General features: G+C 41.1%; 1 protein-coding gene across 11 annotated transcripts in view; it reads right to left on the bottom strand.

The window, feature by feature from the left end:
* Positions 1-20,089, bottom strand: part of LOC134207876 (mucin-2) — a 600,615-nt gene extending 580,526 nt beyond the window's left edge. For 4 of the 11 annotated variants that reach the window (XM_062683862.1, XM_062683860.1, XM_062683861.1 and 1 more), the window contains exon 1: positions 16,947-18,635. In XM_062683862.1, coding sequence (XP_062539846.1) covers positions 16,947-17,279 — 333 coding nt within the window. In that variant the 5' untranslated portion in view covers positions 17,280-18,635. Of the gene's footprint in view, positions 1-16,946; positions 18,636-19,134 lie in introns of those variants that run through there. The other 7 variants (XM_062683852.1, XM_062683855.1, XM_062683856.1 and 4 more) reach the window with 7 other exon arrangements.
* Between the last annotated feature and the right edge of the window lie 2,305 nt (positions 20,090-22,394).

Raw genomic sequence — 22,394 nt, 5'->3', positions numbered from 1 at the left:
GATCCCGGTTCTTTGGGTGGACCATTTACAATGCTGGAACTTTCTATGTCTCTTCTTTCATCTAATAACTCTGCTCCGGGATGCGATAACATCAAATTCAATCTTCTTAAAAACCTCCCAGATATCGCAAAAAGACGATTACTTGACCTGTACAACTGTTTCATGGAGTACAACATTGTGCCACCTGAATGGCGACAGGTCAAAGTAATAGCTATTCAAAAGCCTGGGAAACCAGCGTCTAATCACAATTCATACCGACCGATTGCCATGCTATCATGCATGAGAAAATTATTGGAGAAAATGATCCTTTCAAGAGTCGACCATTGGGTCGAAGAAAATGCATTGCTTTCAAATAGTTGGCTTCAGTATTCTTGGACATTAAGGGCGCTTTTGATTCAGTTTCCATAGAAGTACTGTCAGACAATCTGCACAGTAATGGATTACCCGTTATTTTGAATAATTTCTTGTACAATTTGTTGTCAGAAAAACAAATGAACTTCACACTCGGCACTCTGACAACTTCCAGAACTAGTTACATGGGCCTTCCCCAAGGTTCATGTTTAAGTCCCTTGCTTTATAATTTCTATGTCAAAGATATTGACAATTGTTTGGAAGGACAATGCACGCTCAGACAACTTGCAGATGATGCCGTGGTCTCTCTAAGAGGTCCATGTGCAGCTGTCTTGCAAGGACCATTGCAAAGTACCTTAGATAATCTGACTGTTTGGGCCAGACATTTAGGAATCGAGTTTTCACCGCAAAAAACTCAATTGGTTGTGTTTACTAAGAAGCGGTATCCTGCTCAACTGAAACTCAAGCTGTTGAATGATGACATCAACCAATCTTTATCTTCTAAATACCTTGGGGTCGTGTTTGATTCCAAATGTACCTGGAAGCTCCACATTGAGTATTTGATACAAAATGCCGGAAAAGGATCCATTTTCTACGTTCTATCTCCGGAACATGGTGGGGTGCTCACCCGGAAGACCTCATCAAACTCTATAGAACGACTATTCTCTCTGTTTTAGAGTATGGCTCCTTCTGCTTCCTCTCAGCAGCTGATTGCCACCTGATCAAATTGGAACGAATTCAGTATCGTTGTTTGCGTATTGCCCTTGGCTGCATGCATTCAACGCATAACATGAGCCTGGAGGTGCTTGCTGGAGTCACTCCTTTAAAGCACCGTTACTGGGAGCTCTCACTTAGAATACTCATCAAATGTGGAACAAGTAACACACTTGTTCTAGATAACTTCGATAACATGCTTGAACTAACTTGTCGTTCAAGATTCCTGAGAGTTTATCTCAACTACATATCATCAGATCTTTGTCTTCCGTGTTATAATCCCCCTCGAGTTCACTTCATCAACGACAGTTCCTCAATTGTATACGATCTGTCCATGAAACATGCTATTCAAGGAATACCAGATCATCTTCGACAAATATCTATTCCCTCACTTTTTTCTGAAAAATATGAACATGTCAATTGCAACAACAGATATTTCACTGATGGTTCTCGCATTAACGGATCCACTGGCTTCGGTGTTTTCAATGTAACTTCAACCACCTTCCGAAAACTTCATGAACCGTGTTCGGTTTATGTTGCTGAGCTGGCAGCAATCAACTTCGCTTTGGGGATAATTTCCAATCAGCCCGTAGACCATTATTTCATCTTCTCGGATAGTCTTAGTTCTATCGAGGCACTCCGGTCGATGAAACCTGTTAAGCACGCATCTTACTTTCTTACAAACATAAGAGAGCAGATGCGTGTTTTGGTCGAAAGATCATTCAAGATTACCTTTGTTTGGGTCCCATCTCACTGCTCAATCTACGGCAATGAGAAGGCAGACTCGCTGGCAAAGGTGGGCGCACAGGAAGGTGAGGTTTATGATAGACAATTCTCGAGCAACGAGTTTTTCCCATTAGTCCGTCAGAGTACTCTTCAAAGTTGGCAAAGGAATTGGACACACAATGAACTCGGACGGTGGCTATTTTCCATAGTTCCAAAAGTTTCTGGGCGAGCGTGGTTCAGAGGTGAGGACTTAAGTCGAGGCTTCATTCGCGTGATGTCGAGACTTATGTCCAATCACTATTCACTAAACGCACATCTGTACAGAATAAACCTTGTCGATAGCAACTTATGTAGGTGCGGAGCCGGTTATGATGACATCGATCACGTAGTTTGGTTCTGCTCGGAAAATGACGCCTCCAGAGAGCGACTATTGGATACCCTAGTGGCCCGAGGTAAACAACCCTTCAGGGAAATTCGAGGTGTTTTGGGGATCGTGATGCGGTCTATATGCAGGCCATTTATAGTTTCATTTGTGATTCTGACATCAAAATCTAATTTTTTTTCTTCTGTCAAAGTTTTTTTTGTACTGTCTCTGTCTCTATGTTCCGTAGATCTCCGTTACTCAGGCCATCCGGAAGACGCTCCCAGTAGAACCAATCCTCGAGCACGACGACACGCCACATCGTCCCGTATGCCAAATGCCCGGATGAGCAGCCGAAATTCCTTGATTCCGAATCCTAAGCCTTGTCCATCCTTAAATATTGTAAACTAACCTCGAGTCACCACGAGTACGGTGGCTCCTATCCCTCTCTTACTAACTGAAAAAATGACATTGATTGTATATATCACAAAGAAATATGGCTCCGTAAAGTGTTATACACGCCTGAGCCTACCAAATAAACGAACTTGGAAAAAAAAAATGCCACAATGACCAGGAACCCAATACAGGTTCACTTTGTTACGACTACCCAAGGTTTGGAGTGACTGAACACATTCCCAAACGAGTTTAGATCTACATATTGCTGATTTCAAAGCATTCAATACTGCTTGACTGTCAGACATTATGCAAATATTTGAATGCCTATAATTTCTGCGTAAGCATAATTTAGAGCATTCAAGAATAGCCTGAACTTCAGCTTGGAAAACAGTTGGCATATGCATACCATCATTCCACATTCATCTAAATATCCGCCGGGAAACTCTTTGATTTTCCCGTGGATTTTTGAAAGACTTCTCATTGAAAATTTAAAAGAATATTTCGTGAATTTTATAAGGAGAATTTCCGATGACGAATTTCTTTTCTAAATTTAAGAGAATTGAAATTGAATATTCAGTTAAAATTATCGTGGAAATTTATAATAATTTCCGTTAAAAAGAAATAAAGGAAATACTCCAAATATTAAACGGGAAATTCTTCTTAATTTCCACACGTTTTACTGAGCTCCCACAAAAAAATCCCTTTTGATTTCCACAAGAAATTTGCCTCTATTAATTCTCATAGAAAATTCTTACGAATGTCGACAAGAAATTGAGATTGTTTTGGTGTTAAATAGATATTTCTCAGACCTTCCATGGTAAATTACTACAAGAAAATGTTCTTAAAAGAAATCCGGAGGAAACTTATTACACACCTTCGCTAAATTGTTTCTTGAATTCCTTTGGTAATTCTTCAAGAAATATCTTTGGATATTCTTCCAGTATTTTATCTGAGAATACCTTTATGAATTTCTCCAAAAAATCGTTCTAGTGTTGTTTCTGAAATTCCTCCCAAATTTCCTACACGAATTTGTCCGGAAGTTTCAGGAACTTCTCCGAAAAATCCTTCAGGAATACCTTTGGAATTTCTTCTAGGAGCTCCTCCGTAAGGTCGTCCGAGAATTCCAGTGAAAGAACATCCAAGAATTCCTTCGGAAGATCCTCCTTAACTACTCCGGTAGTTCCTCCACGAATTGCTCCAGCAGTTCTTTCAGGAATTCCTCCGGAAGTTCTTCCAGAAATTCTTCCGAAAGTTCCCCAGGAAATTTCAAAAATTCACGCTTAAGCTCTTCCAATTCGTCTGGAAGATTTTCCAAGAGTGTTACCGAAGGATTCTCCAAGAATGCCTCCAGAAGTATACTACGGAATTTCTCTGGTATTTCCTCTAGGGTTTTTTTTTCGGAAGTTTCTGCAGCTATATCTCAAGAAGCTCCTCCAAGAATTCATCCAGAACTACTTCCAAGAATTCCCCCGGAAGTTTCTCTAGAAATTTCTTCAGGAATTCAATCGGATATTCCTTCAGCAATTCCTCAGGAATATCGTTCAGAAATTTCTCCAAAAAATCCCTCCGGAATTCATCTCGAAGTTCCTATAAGAATTCCTTCTTAAGTTTCTCCAAGAATTCTATCTGAAAATCCTCCAGCAATTCCTCCGGAAGTTCCTTCAGAAATTTCTCCAGAAGTTTCTTTAGTAAATCCTCTGGGTGTTCCAACAGGAATTCTTCGGGAAATTTCGTCTGGATTTTTTTCAAGTATTTCACGGTAAATTTTGAAATCTTACAGGGTATTCTTTAAAAATAAATTTAGAAGAATTCCACACGGAAATTCTGTTAAAAAATCCGTTGGAATTTTAATCAGACTCAGTATAAAATCCAGGGGAAACTCGTTATACACTATCTCGTGAAAATTTTATAGAATATTCTCTTGAATTCTATCAATTTGAATGTTTAAAAAAATAAACATTATTCCACATCTATACAACAAGGACATGATTGAATTTACAAACCTATTGGATTTTGAAATTTCTCGCTAATAATCATAATTTTTATATTGAAGACATTTGAAGACATATTTAAACGACTGTGAAGACTTTTGAAAATATTCTCTGGCTAAAACAAAAATTTTACGTACAAACTAAAACCTTTGGGTAAAGTTCAGCAAAACAGAGCACATGAACTTGAAAATGAAGGAAACATTAAACTCTTTCGTTGTCGTAGTATGAGTCGGAATTCTCAGATTTCATACATCTGCTGGGAGTTCACACCAAATGAAAATATGTTTTACCCCGAGGACCCTTGTCATGGCTTCCAATGTAAAAAAAATCACAATCTGCTCCTCCGAAATGCATCCACGTGTTTATTGATTTTCGGTTACTCATCCCGGCGATCCCACTCATCATAAAAACGCCTTTTCGAGCAGCTTTTTGACAACGACGAAACCAATTCTCACAGTAGCAATATTCAGCTGGACGCGCACAGTATTTCCGCGGAAAAGTGGCAAATAATTCCAACACCGTTCCCATCCATCCGCCTCCGGCTGACCGTCCGTCCCTGTCCAAGTCCAGCAAACAGTCGAGCAACCGGACCACATTTGAATGCTCTGCATTCAAGCGACAAGCAGAGCAGCACAGCAGTGCACACAATTTCGTAATTGCTGCTGCCACATTTTCATTAATTACCGGTTGTGTGACATCCATTTAATATCCATTTCCCGGTTTGTCTCGCGCGTCAACTCGGTTCTGGTAGGTAATGTCCATTGCATTGTGTCCATATCGGTGACGACGGCAAAGGTTGCCAATTCCCACGTATATGTATGCAAGGAGAGTTCGTTCTCGAGCGTAACATTTGAAAGCGGTGCAACGACGCGATAAGACGAAACAAATCGTTCGGGGTAGCACCGAATGTTAGTCTAGATTCTTCAAAGTACACAGCTTCATTCGATTAGAACGTTGGGTAATCATTATAACCCTTCTCGCAAATTCCGCTGAATTCCGTGAATATTTCATATCAACACTGATATCGATTCGATTGCCAAACATAGTCGACCATTGTTTCCGGGGGCCACATCTGTGTCAGCTGAGCTGACCTCGCATCTGACGGTAACGATACAGGTCCAGTCAAAACTAGATCACAACGGATTCGGTGGCAACAACTCGAAAGGCGGTGGCGAACCGGCCGGGCCGCCCAACAACAGCAGGTGCGCGGGGGCTGTGTGTGTGTTGTTGGTGACAAACTGCCGGCCTTCTCGTCAACCGTCAGCCGACCAACGACGACGACGGTGTAAAACACTAATTTGTCGGTAATTTATTCAATCGGAATCGCTTTGTTCCGTGTTTCGCGTCCCGTTGTTTCGCTATCGCGTGTGTGTGCGCGCGCGCGCTTCTACGGTGTGGGGCGGAGGTGGTCTCTCGGTGGGTAGGCTTGTTTGTTAAGAAGTTTGTTCGCGCTAACGGTGCATGGTCTGTTAGATATCGCTGGCCTGTGGAAAGACGGGATGATGGGCCAGGGAGGGTTGGTGTGTAAGGCTGGGTCCACACCTGAAGCTCGGAGCAAATGCGTGAGATAATGAGTGTTTGGTTGATAAACTGTGTGTGATACGTGAGGCGAGTTATCTTAATTGGTTAATCAGTGTCAGTCTTAGTTGCTTTCATGTGCTGCACGATTCGATGGATTAACTCCATAGTCTGCGGTCTCCAGAGACTGTAATCTTTAGAGAATTTGGTCTCTACATACTATGGTTTCTAGATAATAATTGATCTACAATCTTTGCACACTAGAGACCATGAGCCGAATTTATTTGGGTCTATAGAGAAAACGGTATCTGGTCTCCAGAACTTTAGTTCTTGAATAATGTCTATTGCAGAAGGCTTCGGTACCCATAGAATGTGGCTTAAAAAGGTGTGGTATCCAGAAACTGTAATCTGAAAAGTTTTGCTTAAAAAAATTTGGTCTTCAAAAAGTTATATTACGACTGAAGCATTACTGGTCTTGAATCATTTTATTCTGATACTTCGTCTCCAGAGATGTGCCTATGAGTTAGCAAAATTAAGCATCATATTAGGGACAACATCTAACGGAAATCAGAGAATAAATAAAATTCGGAGAATTTCTCATCATTTGGAGAATTTATAATGGAATGGAAAAAGAGCTAAGAGCTTCTCACCCGAGTTTGGGGAATTTCTTCTAAAATATTCGAAAAATTTCTTTCTGAAATTCGGAGAATCTCTTCGAAGTTCTGAGAATATTCTCTCAAAAATTTGAAGAAAGTTCTCTCTGAAATTCGGAGAAAATCTCTCTGCTCGAAAATATCTTCGAAATTCAAAGTTCGGAGAAATTCTTTCTGAAATTCGGAGAATTTTTTTTACGAAATTTGGAGAAGTGTTTTCCAAAATAAGATTATGAGAATTTCTTTCCAAAATTCTGAGCAACTCAGAGATTTTCTCTTTTCCGTAAATCTCTCTGAAATTTGGAGAATTTCTCTTCAAAATTTGAAGGAATTCGTTTCAAAATTCGGAAAATTTCTCTTACGGTACTCAGAGAATTTCTCTCCCAAATTCTCTCAAAAAATCGAAGAATGTTCTCTCCGATTTTCGTAGAAAATCTCTCCGATAGAGAATTTTCTCTACGAACTAAGGGGAATTTCTTTCTGAAATTCGGAGAATTTCTCCTCCGAATTCGAAGAACTTCTTTCCTAAATTCTTTCCGAAATTCGGAGAACTTCTTTCCTAAATTTCTTTCAAAATTCGGAGAATTTCTCTTCGAAATTCGGAGAAACTCTCTTCGAAGCTCGGAAGAACTCGCTTCGAAGCTCGGAAAATTCCTGTATGAAATTCGGAGAACTTCTCTCCGAAATTCAGAGAATATTCGCTCCAAATTTCAAAGAAAGTTCTCTCCGAAATTCGGAGAAAATGTCTGCGATAGAGAATCTCTTCGAAATTCGGACAATTTCTTTACGAAGTTTGGGGAAATTCTTTCTAAAATTCGAAGAACTTCTTTCCAAAATTTTCAAGAATATGAGAAATTTTCTCCAAAATTCGAAGAATATTTCTCTAAGGTTCGGAAAATTACTCTCCGAAATTAGTAGAATGTCTCTCCAGAATTCGAGGAACTTCTCATCCGATTTCGAAGATTTCCCTTCGAAATTAAAAAGATTCCTCTCTGATATTCATAGAATTCCTTTCCAAAATTTGAAGAATATTCTCTTCAAAATAGGAACAAAGTTCTCTCCGAAATTCGGAGAATTTCTCTACGAAGTTCGAAAAAATTCTTTCTGAAATTCGGAGAATTTCTCCTCGAAATTCGGAGAACTTCTTTCCAAAATTCGGAGATTATGAGAATTTCTCTCATAAAAAAAGGCGAAACTCGGAGATTTTTCTCCAAAATTAGGCCGTTACAAATATTTATTTAACTTTTTGTCCTACTGGTCTCCGAAAGGTGAAAAAAATAAAAAAAAATCCTCGGATTTGTTAAAGAATGTTTTGGAAATCCTCAAAATTATCCAAATTTTATTTTGTTGCCCCCTCAAAATATTATTTTTTGGCAAAAAAAATCCTAGGGGGGGGGGGACAAAATAGATATTAAATATTTGTATCGGCCTTGAGAGATTTTTTTCAAAAAAAATCGGTGCTTTTCTCTACATAATACAAATGATTTCTCTTAAAAATTAAAGAAAATTTTGTCCGCAAATTTGTTTCCTTTTGATCAACCGGATCGAACAATAGGATCAGAAGTTATGACAAAAATACATTATTTTACGTCAAAACGTGTAAAAAAAGGCACTTACCCTCAACCGAATTGCTTGCAACAAGTTGCCTTCGACGCAAAATCCTATCTCATTGTTTTCTATTGAAAATTGGCCAGGTTGGACTATGGCATTAGAACTTATGGCTAAAATACATTTTATTAACCAAACATTGGCAAAAAAAATCTAGCTCACTTTTTGGGCACGTATCCTCAACCGATTGCATTGCAAATCGCATTCGATGGAGAATTCTGCCGCATTGTTTCCTATTGATAGTTGGCCAGATCGGACTATGGGATTAGAAGTTTTGGCCAGAATAAAAAATATTATCCGCAAATTTCAAAAACTTATTTATTTTTCCGACACTTATTCGATTTTGTCGCATCAAGTTGCCTTTAACGACCTTCAAACTAGGTCATTTTTTTTTTAATTTTTTTAAAACTCACTCATTTGTGGGGTACTTATTCTTAACTAATTTACTCTCAACAAGATACAAGGGATGTGGAATAATTTTTCATTGTTTACTGTCGAAAACGAGCCTGATCGAATTATGGGCTCTGAAGTTATGAGGAAAATACAACTTTTTGTATGTCAAATACGCTACAAAATTCATTTATTTTAACGGCATTTGTCCTTAACAGATTTATTGCAACAAGTTGCATTCGATGGTATGGTACTGTTCCATTCAATTAGTTGCACAAACCATCATTTCGGAGAAGGGTCATTTGGCCGAAACCCATTCGACCGAAAGATATTTAGCCGAATGCCACTAGGCCGAAAGTTGTTTGGCCGAAAGGGTGATTTGGCCAAATGGATCATTTGGCCGAAAGGGTCGTTTGGACGAAAGGATCGTTTGGCCGAAAGGGTCATTTGACTGAAAGGGTCGTTTGGCCGAAAAAGTCGTTTAGCCGAAAGGGTCGTTTGGCCGAATGGATCATTTGGCCGAAAGGGTCATTTGGCCGAATAGGACATTTGAAAAGTGAGAAATTAGGAATGAGAAGAGAGACGTCTCAGTTCTCACTCTTCATTTTTCCCTTCTAGGTGTCAAAAGTGAGATGCGCGAAATGAGACGTCTCACTACCCACTTCGCACTACTCACTTTTCACAGTGAGAAGTGAGAAATGAGGAGTGAGAAGTGATACGTCTCGCTACTCACTCCTCATTTTTCACTTTTCACAGTGAGAAGTGAGAAATGAGGAGTGAGAAGTGATACGTCTCGCTACTCACTCCTCATTTTTCACTTTTCGCTGTAAAAAGTGAGAAGCGCAAAATGAGTAGTGAGACAAACCTTGCGAATCTCAAAACGAATAGATAAGGGAAAAAATCTCGCAAATCGGTCAACCCGTTCGCGAATTAAATCGTCAGGAAGGAAATCTCAACTTATTTTTATTATATAGAAAAAGATTGGACCTGCACACGAAAAATGAACCTTATGACGTTCAAACGATAAGGAGGAATGAATAATTGGGTCAAGGTTTAATTCATGGCCTGCCTTGTCTTTTTAATTACTGCTAATTGTTTGATGTCGCATACTCGATGGCATACAAACGGTATCGGTTCGCATCTCTCTCGACATAGGGTGGCCTGCGTACCTCACAGATTGAACGCATCTCCATCACCGTTTCTTCCGTGCCGATCCAAACCCATCATCAATTTAAATAACAAACACCGAAGTTAAATTAACCATTTAACCCCATCAATCTTCTGGAGGAACTGGCTCTTCTTCGCGGCGATTTAGGGTCCAGCTGTGTATTCTCGCTACTTCTGTAACTACCGTAATAAGAAACCCAAACTAATGTACATACATAGAACAGGCAAATAACGGAACCAGCAGCGCCAGCGATTCACCCGACAGCCCTTTTCTATTTTCTCCCTCTTGGTATCGGTGTGCTTCCAAGTCACTACACATGCGGTAGGTAGGTACGTTCGCTGACTGAACCAACAACGTTGCCGACCAACACACACTAAAACAATCCGACGACCGACGGCGATGGAAAACTCTGAAGTGGCGCTACGTTCGACAGCATCAGCACACGCACCGACGACGACAGGGAAAGGGGAAAAACCGGAATGCAAGTTTTTCCAACGACCGAAAAGTCTGTTGTGATGGTGGTCGGTCCTTCCTGTTGATGCTGCCGCATATTGAGACGCGAGTTTGGCAAAAAAAGGGACATCAATTATGCAATCTTCTTAAGGAGACAGTGCAGAGGACCCCGAAGCGAAAGCACCGAGAGAAGCCGAACGCAAGGGTCTCATGATGTGGGGCGCGTGCTAAAGAGGTGGTGGCGCAACCGCGGATGATGACCGGCAGCTGGCGAAAATGTAATTTCTGGCGGCATGTGTTGCATGCGATGATAACGAGGAAGAAACCAGTTTTGTTTTTTTTTGCCGGGTGACAAGTGACCTACATTGCGAAGAAAGGGTGTGAGATTCCATCGGCCTTCAGTTTGGTTTAAATTTGGAACATATCAGAAGACCTTACGATAATTGTTTCCCACCATTCAAAGTTCAAAAAAGTAACAGTTTCTCAAATACTTAAAGGTTCTATAAGTATGAATGAACAAAATTGAACACCCCAACAAATTGGCAGATAGCTTGCTCAATTATCCAATCGTACCACAATTGATAGCTCGTTTACAGTTTAATTGCAGCACTTGGAAGTGATCCAACAAGCACACGGCAAAGGGCTACCACACCGATTGGACGATTGAGATACTCGAGACGGATCCGAACGGCACAAGATATGGTTTACAACCTTCCACTGAATCGGAAACAAATCTCTACAACCTCATCGAACCATCAGATTGTGTTTGATTAAGATATAGGGGGAAAGACGGCTTTGGCAGGTTTTGTTCTATTATTGGCAGGGGGGTTTTTGTCGACCAAATTTTATGAAATTTGGCCACAATATTCCTTGGTATGCAAAGAATGCTTAGGCCAAATTTGAGCCTAGTCAGTCATAAAAAACCCCCCTGCCAATAATAGAACAAAACCTGCCAAAGCCGTCATTCCCCCTAGGTACAATCGATCCTGAAAAAAATGAAACCAATTAAGTGCAATAAGCTTTAGATGTGAATAGATTGGAACAGGATTTTTATAAGGAATCAGACTGGATATTTGGATTGATTTAAAATTCAATTGTTTGAATTACATTGGCATTAAAATAGAGTTCAAGTCAAACTATATTAGAACACGAATCGTAATTGATGTTAGTTTTGTTAAAAACGGATTTTTATTGAATTAAGGTTGGATTGGATTAGAAGTCGATTTGAACTGGATTTGGATTAGAATCGTATTAGATTTGGTTCTGATTTGGATTGGATGTGGATTGGATTTGGATTGGATTTGGTTTGGATTTGGATTGGATTTGGATTGGATTTGGATTGGATTAGCATTGAATTTGGCTGGATTTGGATTGGATTTGGATTGGACTGAATTCGGATTAGATTTGGATTGGATTGGATTTGGATTGGACTGAATTCGGATTAGATTTGGATTGGATTTGGATTGGATTGGATTCGGATTAGATTTGGATTGAATTTGGATTGGATTTGGATTGGATTGGATTAGGATTAGATTTGGATTGGATTGGACTTGGATTGGATTTGGATTGGATTGCATTTGAATTGGATTTGGATTGAATTTGGATTGGATTTGGATTGGATTTGGATTGGATTTGGATTGGATTTGGATTGGTTTTGGATTGGATTTGGATTTGGATTGGATTTGGATTGGAATTGGATTGGATTGGATTTGGATTGGACTGAATTCGGATTAGGTTTGGATTGGATTTGGATTGGATTGGATTCGGATTAGATTTGGATTGAATTTGGATTGGATTTGGATTGGATTGGATTGGATTTGGATTGGATTGGATTGGTCTTGGATTGGACTTGGATTGGACTTGGATTGGACTTGGATTGGATTTGGATAGGATTGCATTTGAATTGGATTTGGATTGGATTTGGATTGGATTTGGATTGGATTTGGATTGGATTTGGATTGGATTAGGATTGGATTTGGATTGGATTTGGATTGGATTGGATTTGGATTGGATTTGGATTGGATTTTGATTGGATTTGGATTGGATTTGGATTGGATTTGGATTGGATTTGGATTGGATTTGGATTGGATTTGGATTGGTTTGGATTGGGTTTGGATTGGTTTGGATTGGTTTGGATTGGTTTGGATTGGTTTGGTTCGATTTGGATTGGTTTGGATTGGTTTGGATTGGTTTGGATTGGTTTAGATTGGTTGTGTTGGTTTGGATTGGTTTGGATTGGTTTGGATTGGTTTTGGATTGGTTTGGTTTGGATTGGTTGGATTGGGTTGGATTGGATTGGATTGGACTGGTTCGGATTGGGTTTGGATTGGTTTGGATTGGATTGGTTCGGATTGGTTTGGATTGGTTGGATTGGTTGGTTTGGATTGGATTGGTTGGATTGGACTTGGATTGGTTTGGATGGGATTGCGTTTGGTTGGTTTGGATTGGTTTGGATTGGTTTGGATTGGTTTGGATTGGTTTGGATGGGTTTGGATTGGTTTGGATTGGATTGGTTTGGATTGGTTTGGATTGGGTTTGGATTGGTTGGGATTGGATTGGATTGGTTTGGATTGGATTGGATTTGGATTGGATTTGGATTGGATTTGGATTGGATTTGGATTGGATTTGGATTGGGTTTGGATTGGATTTGAATTGGATTTGGATTGGATTTGGATTGGATTTGGATTGGATTGGATTTGGATTAGATTTGGATTGGATTGGATTGGATTTGGATTGGATTGGATTGGACTTGGATTGGACTTGGATTGGATTTGGATAGGATTGCATTTGGTTGGTTTGGATTGGTTTGGTTGGTTTGGATTGGTTTGGTTGGTTTGGATTGGTTTGGATTGGTTTGGATTGGTTTGGATTGGTTTGGATTGGTTTGGTTGGTTTGGATTGGTTTGGATTGGTTTGGTTGGATTGGTTTGGATTGGTTTGGATTGGTTTGGTTGGTTTGATTGGTTTGGATTGGTTTGGATTGGTTTGGATTGGGTTTGGATTGGTTTGGATTGGATTTGGATTGGATTTGGATTGGATTTGGATTGGATTTGGATTGGATTGGATTGGATTTGGATTGGATTTGGATTGGATTTGGATTCGATTTGGATTGGATTTGGATTGGATTTGGATTGAATTTAGATTGGATTTGTATTGGATTTGGATTGGATTTGGATTGGTTTTGGATTGGATTTGGATTGGATTTGGATTGGAATTGGATTGGATTGGACTGAATTCGGATTAGGTTTGGATTGGATTTGGATTGGATTGGATTCGGATTAGATTTGGATTGAATTTGGATTGGATTTGGATTGGATTGGATTGGATTGGACTTGGATTGGACTTGGATTGGATTTGGATAGGATTGCATGTGAATTGGATTTGGATTGGATTTGGATTGGATTTGGATTGGATTTGGATTGGATTTGGATTGGATTGGATTTGGATTGGATTTGGATTGGATTTGGATTGGATTTGGATTGGGTTTGGGTTGGATTTGGATTGGATTTGGATTGGATTTGGATTGGATTTGGATTGGATTTGGATTGGATTTGGATTGGATTTGGATTGGATTTGGATTGGTTTGGATTGGTTTGGATTGGATTGGATTGGTTGGTTTGGATTGGTTTGGATTGGTTTGGTTGGTTTGGATTGGTTTGGATTGGTTTGGATTGGTTTGGATTGGGTTTGGATTGGTTTGGTTGGTTTGGATTGGTTTGGTTGGTTTGGATTGGTTTGGATTGGTTTGGATTGGTTTGGATTGGTTTGGATTGGTTTGGATTGGTTTGGATTGGTTTGGATTGGTTTGGATTGGTTTGGTTGGTTTGGATTGGTTGGATTGGATTGGATTGGTTTGGATTGGTTTGGATTGGTTTGGATTGGTTTGGATTGGTTTAGATTGGTTTGGATTGGTTTGGTTGGTTTGGATTGGATTGGTTTGGTTTGGTTTGGATTGCGTTTGGATTGGATTGGTTTGGGTTGGATAGATTGGTTTGGAATGGTTTGGATTGGTTTGGTTTGGATTGGTTTGGATTGGATTGGTTGGTTTGAATTGGTTTGGTTGTGTTGGATTGAACATGGATTGTGCTTGGATTGGTTTGGATTGGATTGCGTTTGGTTGGTTTGGATTGGTTTGGATTGGTTTGGATTGGTTTGGATTGGTTTGGATTGGTTTGGATTGGTTTGGATTGGTTTGGATTGGTTTGGTTGGTTTGGATTGGTTTGGATTGGTTTGGATTGGTTTGGATTGGTTTGGATTGGTTTGGTTGGTTTGGATTGGTTTGGTTGGTTTGGATTGGTTTGGATTGGTTTGGTTGGTTTGGATTGGTTTGGATTGGTTTGGATTGGTTTGGATTGGTTTGGATTGGTTTGGATTGGTTTGGTTGGTTTGGATTGGTTTGGTTGGATTGGTTTGGATTGGTTTGGTTGGTTGGTTTGGATTGGTTTGGATTGGTTTGGTTGGTTTGGATTGGTTTGGATTGGTTGGTTGGTTTGGATTGGTTTGGATTGGTTTGGATTGGTTTGGTTGGTTTGGATTGGTTTAGATTGGTTTGGATTGGATTGGGTTGGATTGGATTGGTTTGGATTGGACTGAATTCGGATTAGATTTGGATTGGTTTGGATTGGTTTGGATTGGTTTGGATTGGATTGGTTTGGATTGGTTTGGATTGGATTGGTTTGGATTGGTTTGGTTGGTTTGGATTGGTTGGTTTGGATTGGTTTGGATTGGTTTGGATTGGTTTGGATTGGATTGGTTTGGATTGGTTTGGATTGGTTTTGATTGGTTTAGATTGGTTTGGATTGGTTCGGATTGGTTTGGTTGGAGAAATCCAAGCCAATTTGAATTGGTTGGATTGGGTTTGTATTGGTTTGGATTGGTTTGGATTGGTTTGGTTTAATTTGGTTGGTTTGGTTTGGATTGGTTGGGATTGGTTGTGTTGGTTTGAATTGGTTTGGATTGGTTTGGATTTGGATTGGATTTGGATTGGATTGGATTTGGATTGGATTTGGATTGGATTTGGATTGGATTTGGATTGGATTTGGATTGGATTCGGATTGGATTTAGATTGGAGAAATCCAAGCCAATTTGAAATTGGATTTGGATTGGGTTTGGATTGGATTAGGATTGGATTTGGATTGAATTTGAATTTAATTTGAGTCGGATTTGGATTGGATTTGGATTGAATTTGGATTGGATTTGGATTGCATTTGGATTGGAATTGGATTGGATTGGGTTTGGATTGGATTTGGATTGGATTTGGATTGGATTTGGATTGGATTTGGATTGGGTTTGGATTGAATTTGGATTGGATTTGGATTGGATTTGGATTGGATTTGGATTGGATTTGGATTGGATTTGGATTGGATTTGGATTGGATTTGGATTGGATTTGGATTGGTTTGGATTGGATTGGATTGGAATTGGTTGGTTTGGTTGGTTTAAATTGAATTTGGATTGGATTTGGATTGGATTTGGATTGGATTTGGTTTGGATTTGGATTGGATTTGGATTGGATTTGGATTGGATTCGGATTGGATTTAGATTGGAGAAATCCAAGCCAATTTGAAATTGGATTTGGATTGGGTTTGGATTGGGTTTGGATTGGATTAGGATTGGATTTGGATTGAATTTGAATTTAATTTGAGTCGGATTTGGATTGAATTTGGATTGGAATTGGATTGGATTTGGATTGGATTTGGATTGGATTTGAATTGGATTTGGATTGGATTTGGATTTGGATTGGATTTGGATTGGATTTGGATTGGATTTGGATTGGATTTGGATTGGATTTAGATTGGAGAAATCCAAGCCAATTTGAAATTTGATTTGGATTGGGTTTGGATTGGATTAGGATTGGATTTGGATTGAATTTGAATTTAATTTGAGTCGGATTTGGATTGGATTTGGATTGGATTTGGATTGGATTTGGATTGGATTTGGATTGGATTTGGATTGGATTTGGATTGGATTTGGATTGGATTTGGGTTGGATTTAAATTGGATTTGGATTAGATTTGAATTGGCTTTGGATTTGGATTTGAATTGGATTTGATCAAATTAGATTTGGAATATTTATGTTCATGAGTTCAAAGGAACATTCCTTTCTTTTTGGATGATCATCAACTGCGCCATTGTCGTGACCGTCGATTTTCATTCCGCTCATTCTTCATCTCTTTTTTTCTCGTTGCTTAAATTCATTTTGATAATCCTATGAGTCAAATGTAGGTTCGCAGCACTTGAAGTTTTGTCAAAAAATCTTCTGATCGTTTGTCATTTCAAGGGTTCTGTCGCGTTCGGAGGAGACGGCTTCATCCGAATCAGACGTCTCCAGCTGCTGCTCGATCCGCAGCAGCTCGGAAGCATTACTTCTTCCCACGAAATACTTCACAAAAACTGAAAGCTAACTCCGCTTATCTGCCACCCTCACATCTGGCACTCATGACAAAGTACATGCCCTCTTATTCAGTTTATATATATTTTATCATACCCGTTTCAGTCCCTACTGGTTCCTTTGTTTATATCAAACAAGGCCACCTTCACCAAAAATCAAAATTTCCTGTAAAGCATGCAGGGAAAAGGAGTCATTTTATGAGCAGTTTCCTGAAAATCCGTACGTACCTCCAGGTCCTCGTACGATTTGAACGCGAGGATGGCGAACCCGTCCACTATGTCCTCCTCCAGGATCGGCGAGGGATCCTTCTCCTTGCGCTTCCGCCGGACCGTCGGCCGCGGTGGCTTCTCGCGGCTGATCGGCACGTCCTCGTCGGCACTGTCGTCCGGATCGAATCCGGCGCCGATTCCGCCGCCTCCGCCGGCACTGGAGGCAGCCGCACCAGCGGCGGCAGTACCATCGGCGGCGGCGGCATCCTTATCCCGCTCGGCTATCATACGTTGGGCCCGTTCCCGTCGTTTGTTGCGCTGCTTGCTCTGCTGCCTTACATCTATTTCCATGGCTCGATCACCCCGTCGCAAGTGGGATGCATTATTGCCTACGGGCGACCACTCGAGCTTCTTCTAATTGCCTTTGTTGCATTTGCGGCAGAAAACTTGTAAAACTTCGCACAGAATGACGGACCCAGGGATGCTTCTTTTAATCACTAATACACTTCTTCTTTGCTTCACAATGCCGTCGCGATTATTTTTCTCTGATTTCACCTTGCAAATATTTCTTTATTTTCCTTATTTTTTCCAGTTGACAAGCGCGACGTCGTCAATCGATTTCAGATAACAATGGAGAGACGTACACGCACACCACTCTATTGCACCCACTTTTAGGAGGAAGATGATGATATACACACGCACCGAATTCGCACTCGCACTGCCCTGACTGCCCCTTGGACCGATTTGCCTTCCTTGATGGGCCCAACTTTCGCTTCACTGTAATCTAGATCCCTTCTGGTGGAAGCTGAATTCATTGACGGATGTAAATCACTCACACGGGGGATTTGATTGATTATTCGGCGATGGGCACCTCAATTGATCCAGAAGCTATTCTTCTCGGTCGGACGACGGGCCAGGAAGGGCCACACGCACACCAGTATAGAGGGAGGGCGACCGCGCGAGGATATCTCTTCCTGCGTAATATTAATCGAGTATTTCTCGGTAAAAAAAAAACTTCAACACTTTTTTCTGCGGATTTAGATTTCCATATCAATCACTTTTTTCCGGAGGAAAACACTTCCGGCAAATCTGTTTTGCCGAGCCAGCGATTCAATCACTGCCTTCGATTGCTGGCCGCCTGATGCTTCTTCCACGGTTTCTTTAATACACATATATGTAAACACAAACTACGGATGGGAAGGAAAAAACGGCGATCCGTCCGAATGAAACTCAATGGCGGAACGCAACATTCCCCGTGTCTTCTTCTCGATTGGGTCTCGGTGTCTCGGAACCCGAGCTAGAGCGCTTGCATTTGACAGCTTTCTAATCTCAGTGCTTCGCACTTGAATCGCCGCACTGAATCAATCTTCTTTTTCACGGCGAAGGGCCTTCACACGGATTCACCAAATGGAGGAGAGCACTAAGCACTGAGTCCGATTTGCACACGGGACTTGCACAATGCCGTCATCTCCTTCACCTCCGCTACCGCGCCGCTTGCACACACCTTGTGCGATCCTCCAGAAACCTTCAGCCCAAATTCTGAATGCACGGATTCGAAGGTTGGTGTTCTTTTCCTACTTAACCACCGTCACACTCCTGTTCAGTTTCACAGAAAACCTGTCCTAAATGTCCATTTGATTTGATTCCGTTTGCGGAAACATGATTTTCTTCGATTGTACACAGTTTTTTTTCTCCTTCTTGTCTTTCCTAGGGGGGTTGGTTATAGGTTTGTTGGTTGAGGAAATATATCGGCACAGCGCGAAGAGCAGCACCTCACTACACCAATACCGACGCGGATTCTGTGGGCAACGCGTTCTGACGGCACGCTGCACAACTACAGCGCTGGCGGCTTCATGCAAAACTTCACACGCTTCTTGCTTCTTCTTCCACGGCTGCTGCTGCTGCTAATAACTACCGATACAACCAACACTGTTGAACTACGCGTGTGCGGTTTGTGTTTGTACACAGATTGTCTGACTGACTGACTGGTTGGCTGAGACGGGAAGGTTTTTCCTTGGATTGAACCCGTAATCTTCCGATGACGGATTCAGTTTATTGACGGATAATTCCGAGAACTTATCAATTTTTATCTAGATTAGCTTAACTGTCACTGATATATGGGTTATCTTGCACTTGTTTGCACTTCGAAGCTTCGCAGATTTACATTCAATCGCGAAAGAAACTTGTCAAACCATTCACATCTTACGTTCTGCTTCAATGACGACCATCCAGTTTATGAGCTTGTTGACACGAGGGGTCCCTGAAGAGGAATCCGACGAGGGGCGCAGCTTGCACATCAAAAGGTTATTAACACTCTCTAATCGCTCGTTCTTATGTGTCCACTGTTCGCGAATGTATCGCACTTGAATACAACACTTTTTGGTCCGATATCTTCGCAATGAAACGTTCAGTCCTTTAATTGATTGCAACACTCCCGCAAACTTGATTCCACCCGTTCAATACACGCAGTGTGGCATTTCGGGCAGCAGGGAAAATTTCCTGCTCAAACATTGCGTTCCAATCCGTTGGATCAAGAGTAATTTCCTACCGATGGTGGCAGTATTCTCTTCAGCGCACTCACATCAACACGGCGCTTGATGAAAACACACAATACTGACATCGGAACGCACGTCACATATGCAGGGAAAGCACAACCGCCGCACAGTGCTGCCACCAACACACCGAAATCGGAACGCACTTTGACGGGCGTCGTCGTCTGCTGCTGGATTGACGGACCGCAGCGACGGGCAACACTGGTGCTGCTCCTTGTTGTATTGCCGTCTCTGCCGCACCGCTGTTCGCTTACGTTCCTGGAGGCGCTTGCACGTACGCAAGTAGGGTTCCACGAAACACACACCACTGTCAGCGAGCACCCTGCCGCTTACACCACGCGCACACCCCTCGCACCGACCGTGTTACCATTCGTGTGAAAATTGTCCGTGGTTGTTTTTACAGTCCCGGATTTTAACATCCACCGAATTTACTGCGTTTACTTTGCTCCCGGTTCGAGCGGTGGCACGCTCTGGAAGGTAAAAACCAATTCCTCAATCGATCACACGTCACTTTGGGCACTTTCTGTCGGGAATCGGCCGTCCGTATCGGGGACAACTCTGCAGAAACGAGGAACCGATCGTCTGCCGTCGTCCTCTAGTGGATCGCTCTCATACACGGGAGACAAAGAAATTTCAGTCTGGTTACAGCAATTTTGCACCGTTCGGTTGGCACCAATGTGCCATTCGATTACTTTCTGCCGTGAACCAGTGCTACCGAACCGAGCGCAAACCATTCATTCATCGTTCTCCATTGATTGCAATGGTAAACGGTTCACAACAATCCCCTTCGAACCGAACGTTCAGGCAGCCCTGCTTCGTTGGTGCTTCAGTTTTGCCACCAACACAGCTGCACCGACGCTCTGTATTGATGTTTGTCAGCTGTCACTTTTGACGTCTTGTCATCGGAGCTTTCAACGCCGCAAGGTTGGCACTCTGGTGCTGCCCTCGCGCATTCATTTGTTTCGTTTTTCGTCCACTCTTTCTCGAGTGTATCGGGTTCTGCTGTTTCGAACCACTACCGCGATGTCGTCGTCGTCGTCGTCAAGCAGTTGATTAATTTCAACTCATTAAATAGCTCGAAAGCGAGAAATACTTGAAATTGCTGCCGCCACTCTCTCTCTCCTCTAAATAGTTCGTCAGTGCGAACCGGGTTAAATTTAATTCAATTATCCGCTTCATGCTCATCCACGACGGTGTAGGTAGCCGTAGTTGTCGGTCGCTTTCCTCACATTTCATGTTTCTATTTTGGGGATTATGCTCCTTCCAGAAACATCACACATTGGGCATTGCACACAGCATGCTCTTCTGCTTCCATTTTACACCTCCGTTCCATGAAGCGCTGCTGCCACTCTCCCTTCGGTACAGCAGACCCCGAGCAGCCCACCACCACAGCAGGGTGGGTAAACATTCTTCCAATCCAAGCAAGCGATGCTGTAAATCTGTTTTAAATCGCGTTTTTTACGCTTCTCATGGTCTGGGAAGGGTGTTTAGTCCAACAGGAAATTTATATGTTTCACTGAAAAAGGAAAATCTTCAACGATTTCTGTTATCACATTCTGTACGACTATATAACACTTATTGATAAGCAACCGATTGATGAAAGACAGTTCGTTATTTTTGAAAAATCAATCCTTTATTCTGCTATTTTTTAAATTTTATTATGTTTATCGCAGTCACCTACTATGTATATAAGATGGGTTTTATTCGTCACATGTGGATTAATCCTTGATTTTTTTTTTGCTATTCGCTTTTTTATGTTACACAGCATCAAGAAGCGGAAGGATTACAAAATCAATTTGATTGTTGACAATCCTGGTTTTTTCTTCGCTGGTATCTTTTGTCGCTTACTTGCTCGAATCCCTTCGCCTATCATCCATCAAGAAGCGTACCGACACGAATATTGATTCTGTCTTCCCCTATTATGCGTGATGCTTCCGATTTTTTTTCAGCCGTTAAATAAAGCAGTGAAACATTTTCAATTGATTGACAAACGGCGGTGATAATTCCTCGTCAGTCGTCATGAATTTATCCACTGCATTATCTTCGGTCATCCACTCCAGGTGCGATATTTTTGATTGTCGATCTTCTCCACCCAATCCGCATTATAAACAATTGATTGTTGCTAATATGTTTCAATGTCACACGACTTGTGATTAATACTTCTCTTGAATGTTTTCATATACCCGTACAGGGAGGAAGTTTTCATTTAATCTTTCATCGTTATAGAACATTTATTTTGCCTGTGTGAAATTGATAACATATCTCATATGTAACATGTGACAATTCTAAGAAAAGTTTCAAAAATAGCATGTTTTACGATACTTACCTATAACCGATGATAATGTTTTACTCACACACTGCTTGCACGGTCGATTGCCGAATTAGCGAGTGTTTCATAAACCAGTGTTAATTTGCTTTTATATTGACTCTTCGGATTAAACGTGTAACTCAGGGAAAAAATCTGAGCAAAGTATATAAATACATAAGAATTCTAATCCTTGCTCCCTTATTCGCTCGAATCGAATATTGGTGCGACACGCTAACCCATTGGTGGCTTAAGCACCTTATTTTTTTTTAAATCATCGGGATATGCATCCATCCTATCAAATCAAATTTTTACAGGCTGTTTTGTTGGGGCCCACGTTGGGCGCCATTGTTACAATCTTGTATACAAACAAATCCAGATAAACAATTAACGCAGAATAAACAACAAATTGACGAATTTGCATCCTAGTAAAGAGCAGTTCGATCCACCTTATTGGAGAATGCCTGTTGCTTGTTGTCCTAGAACATTGAGCAAGGCGTGAGCGGTTGCCAACGTCAATATTAATGATGAGAGAGTTAGTTTGTCTGCATCCAGCAGTATTACGAAAGGCTCGTCAAAATACTGCATACTGCATACAAAATACAAAAT

The sequence above is a fragment of the Armigeres subalbatus genome, chromosome 1 (genome assembly GCF_024139115.2).
Source record: "Armigeres subalbatus isolate Guangzhou_Male chromosome 1, GZ_Asu_2, whole genome shotgun sequence".
Lineage (NCBI taxonomy): Eukaryota > Metazoa > Arthropoda > Insecta > Diptera > Culicidae > Armigeres > Armigeres subalbatus.
The sequence above is the reverse complement of the archived record's forward strand: the minus strand, read 5'-3'. Positions and strand labels throughout refer to the sequence as shown.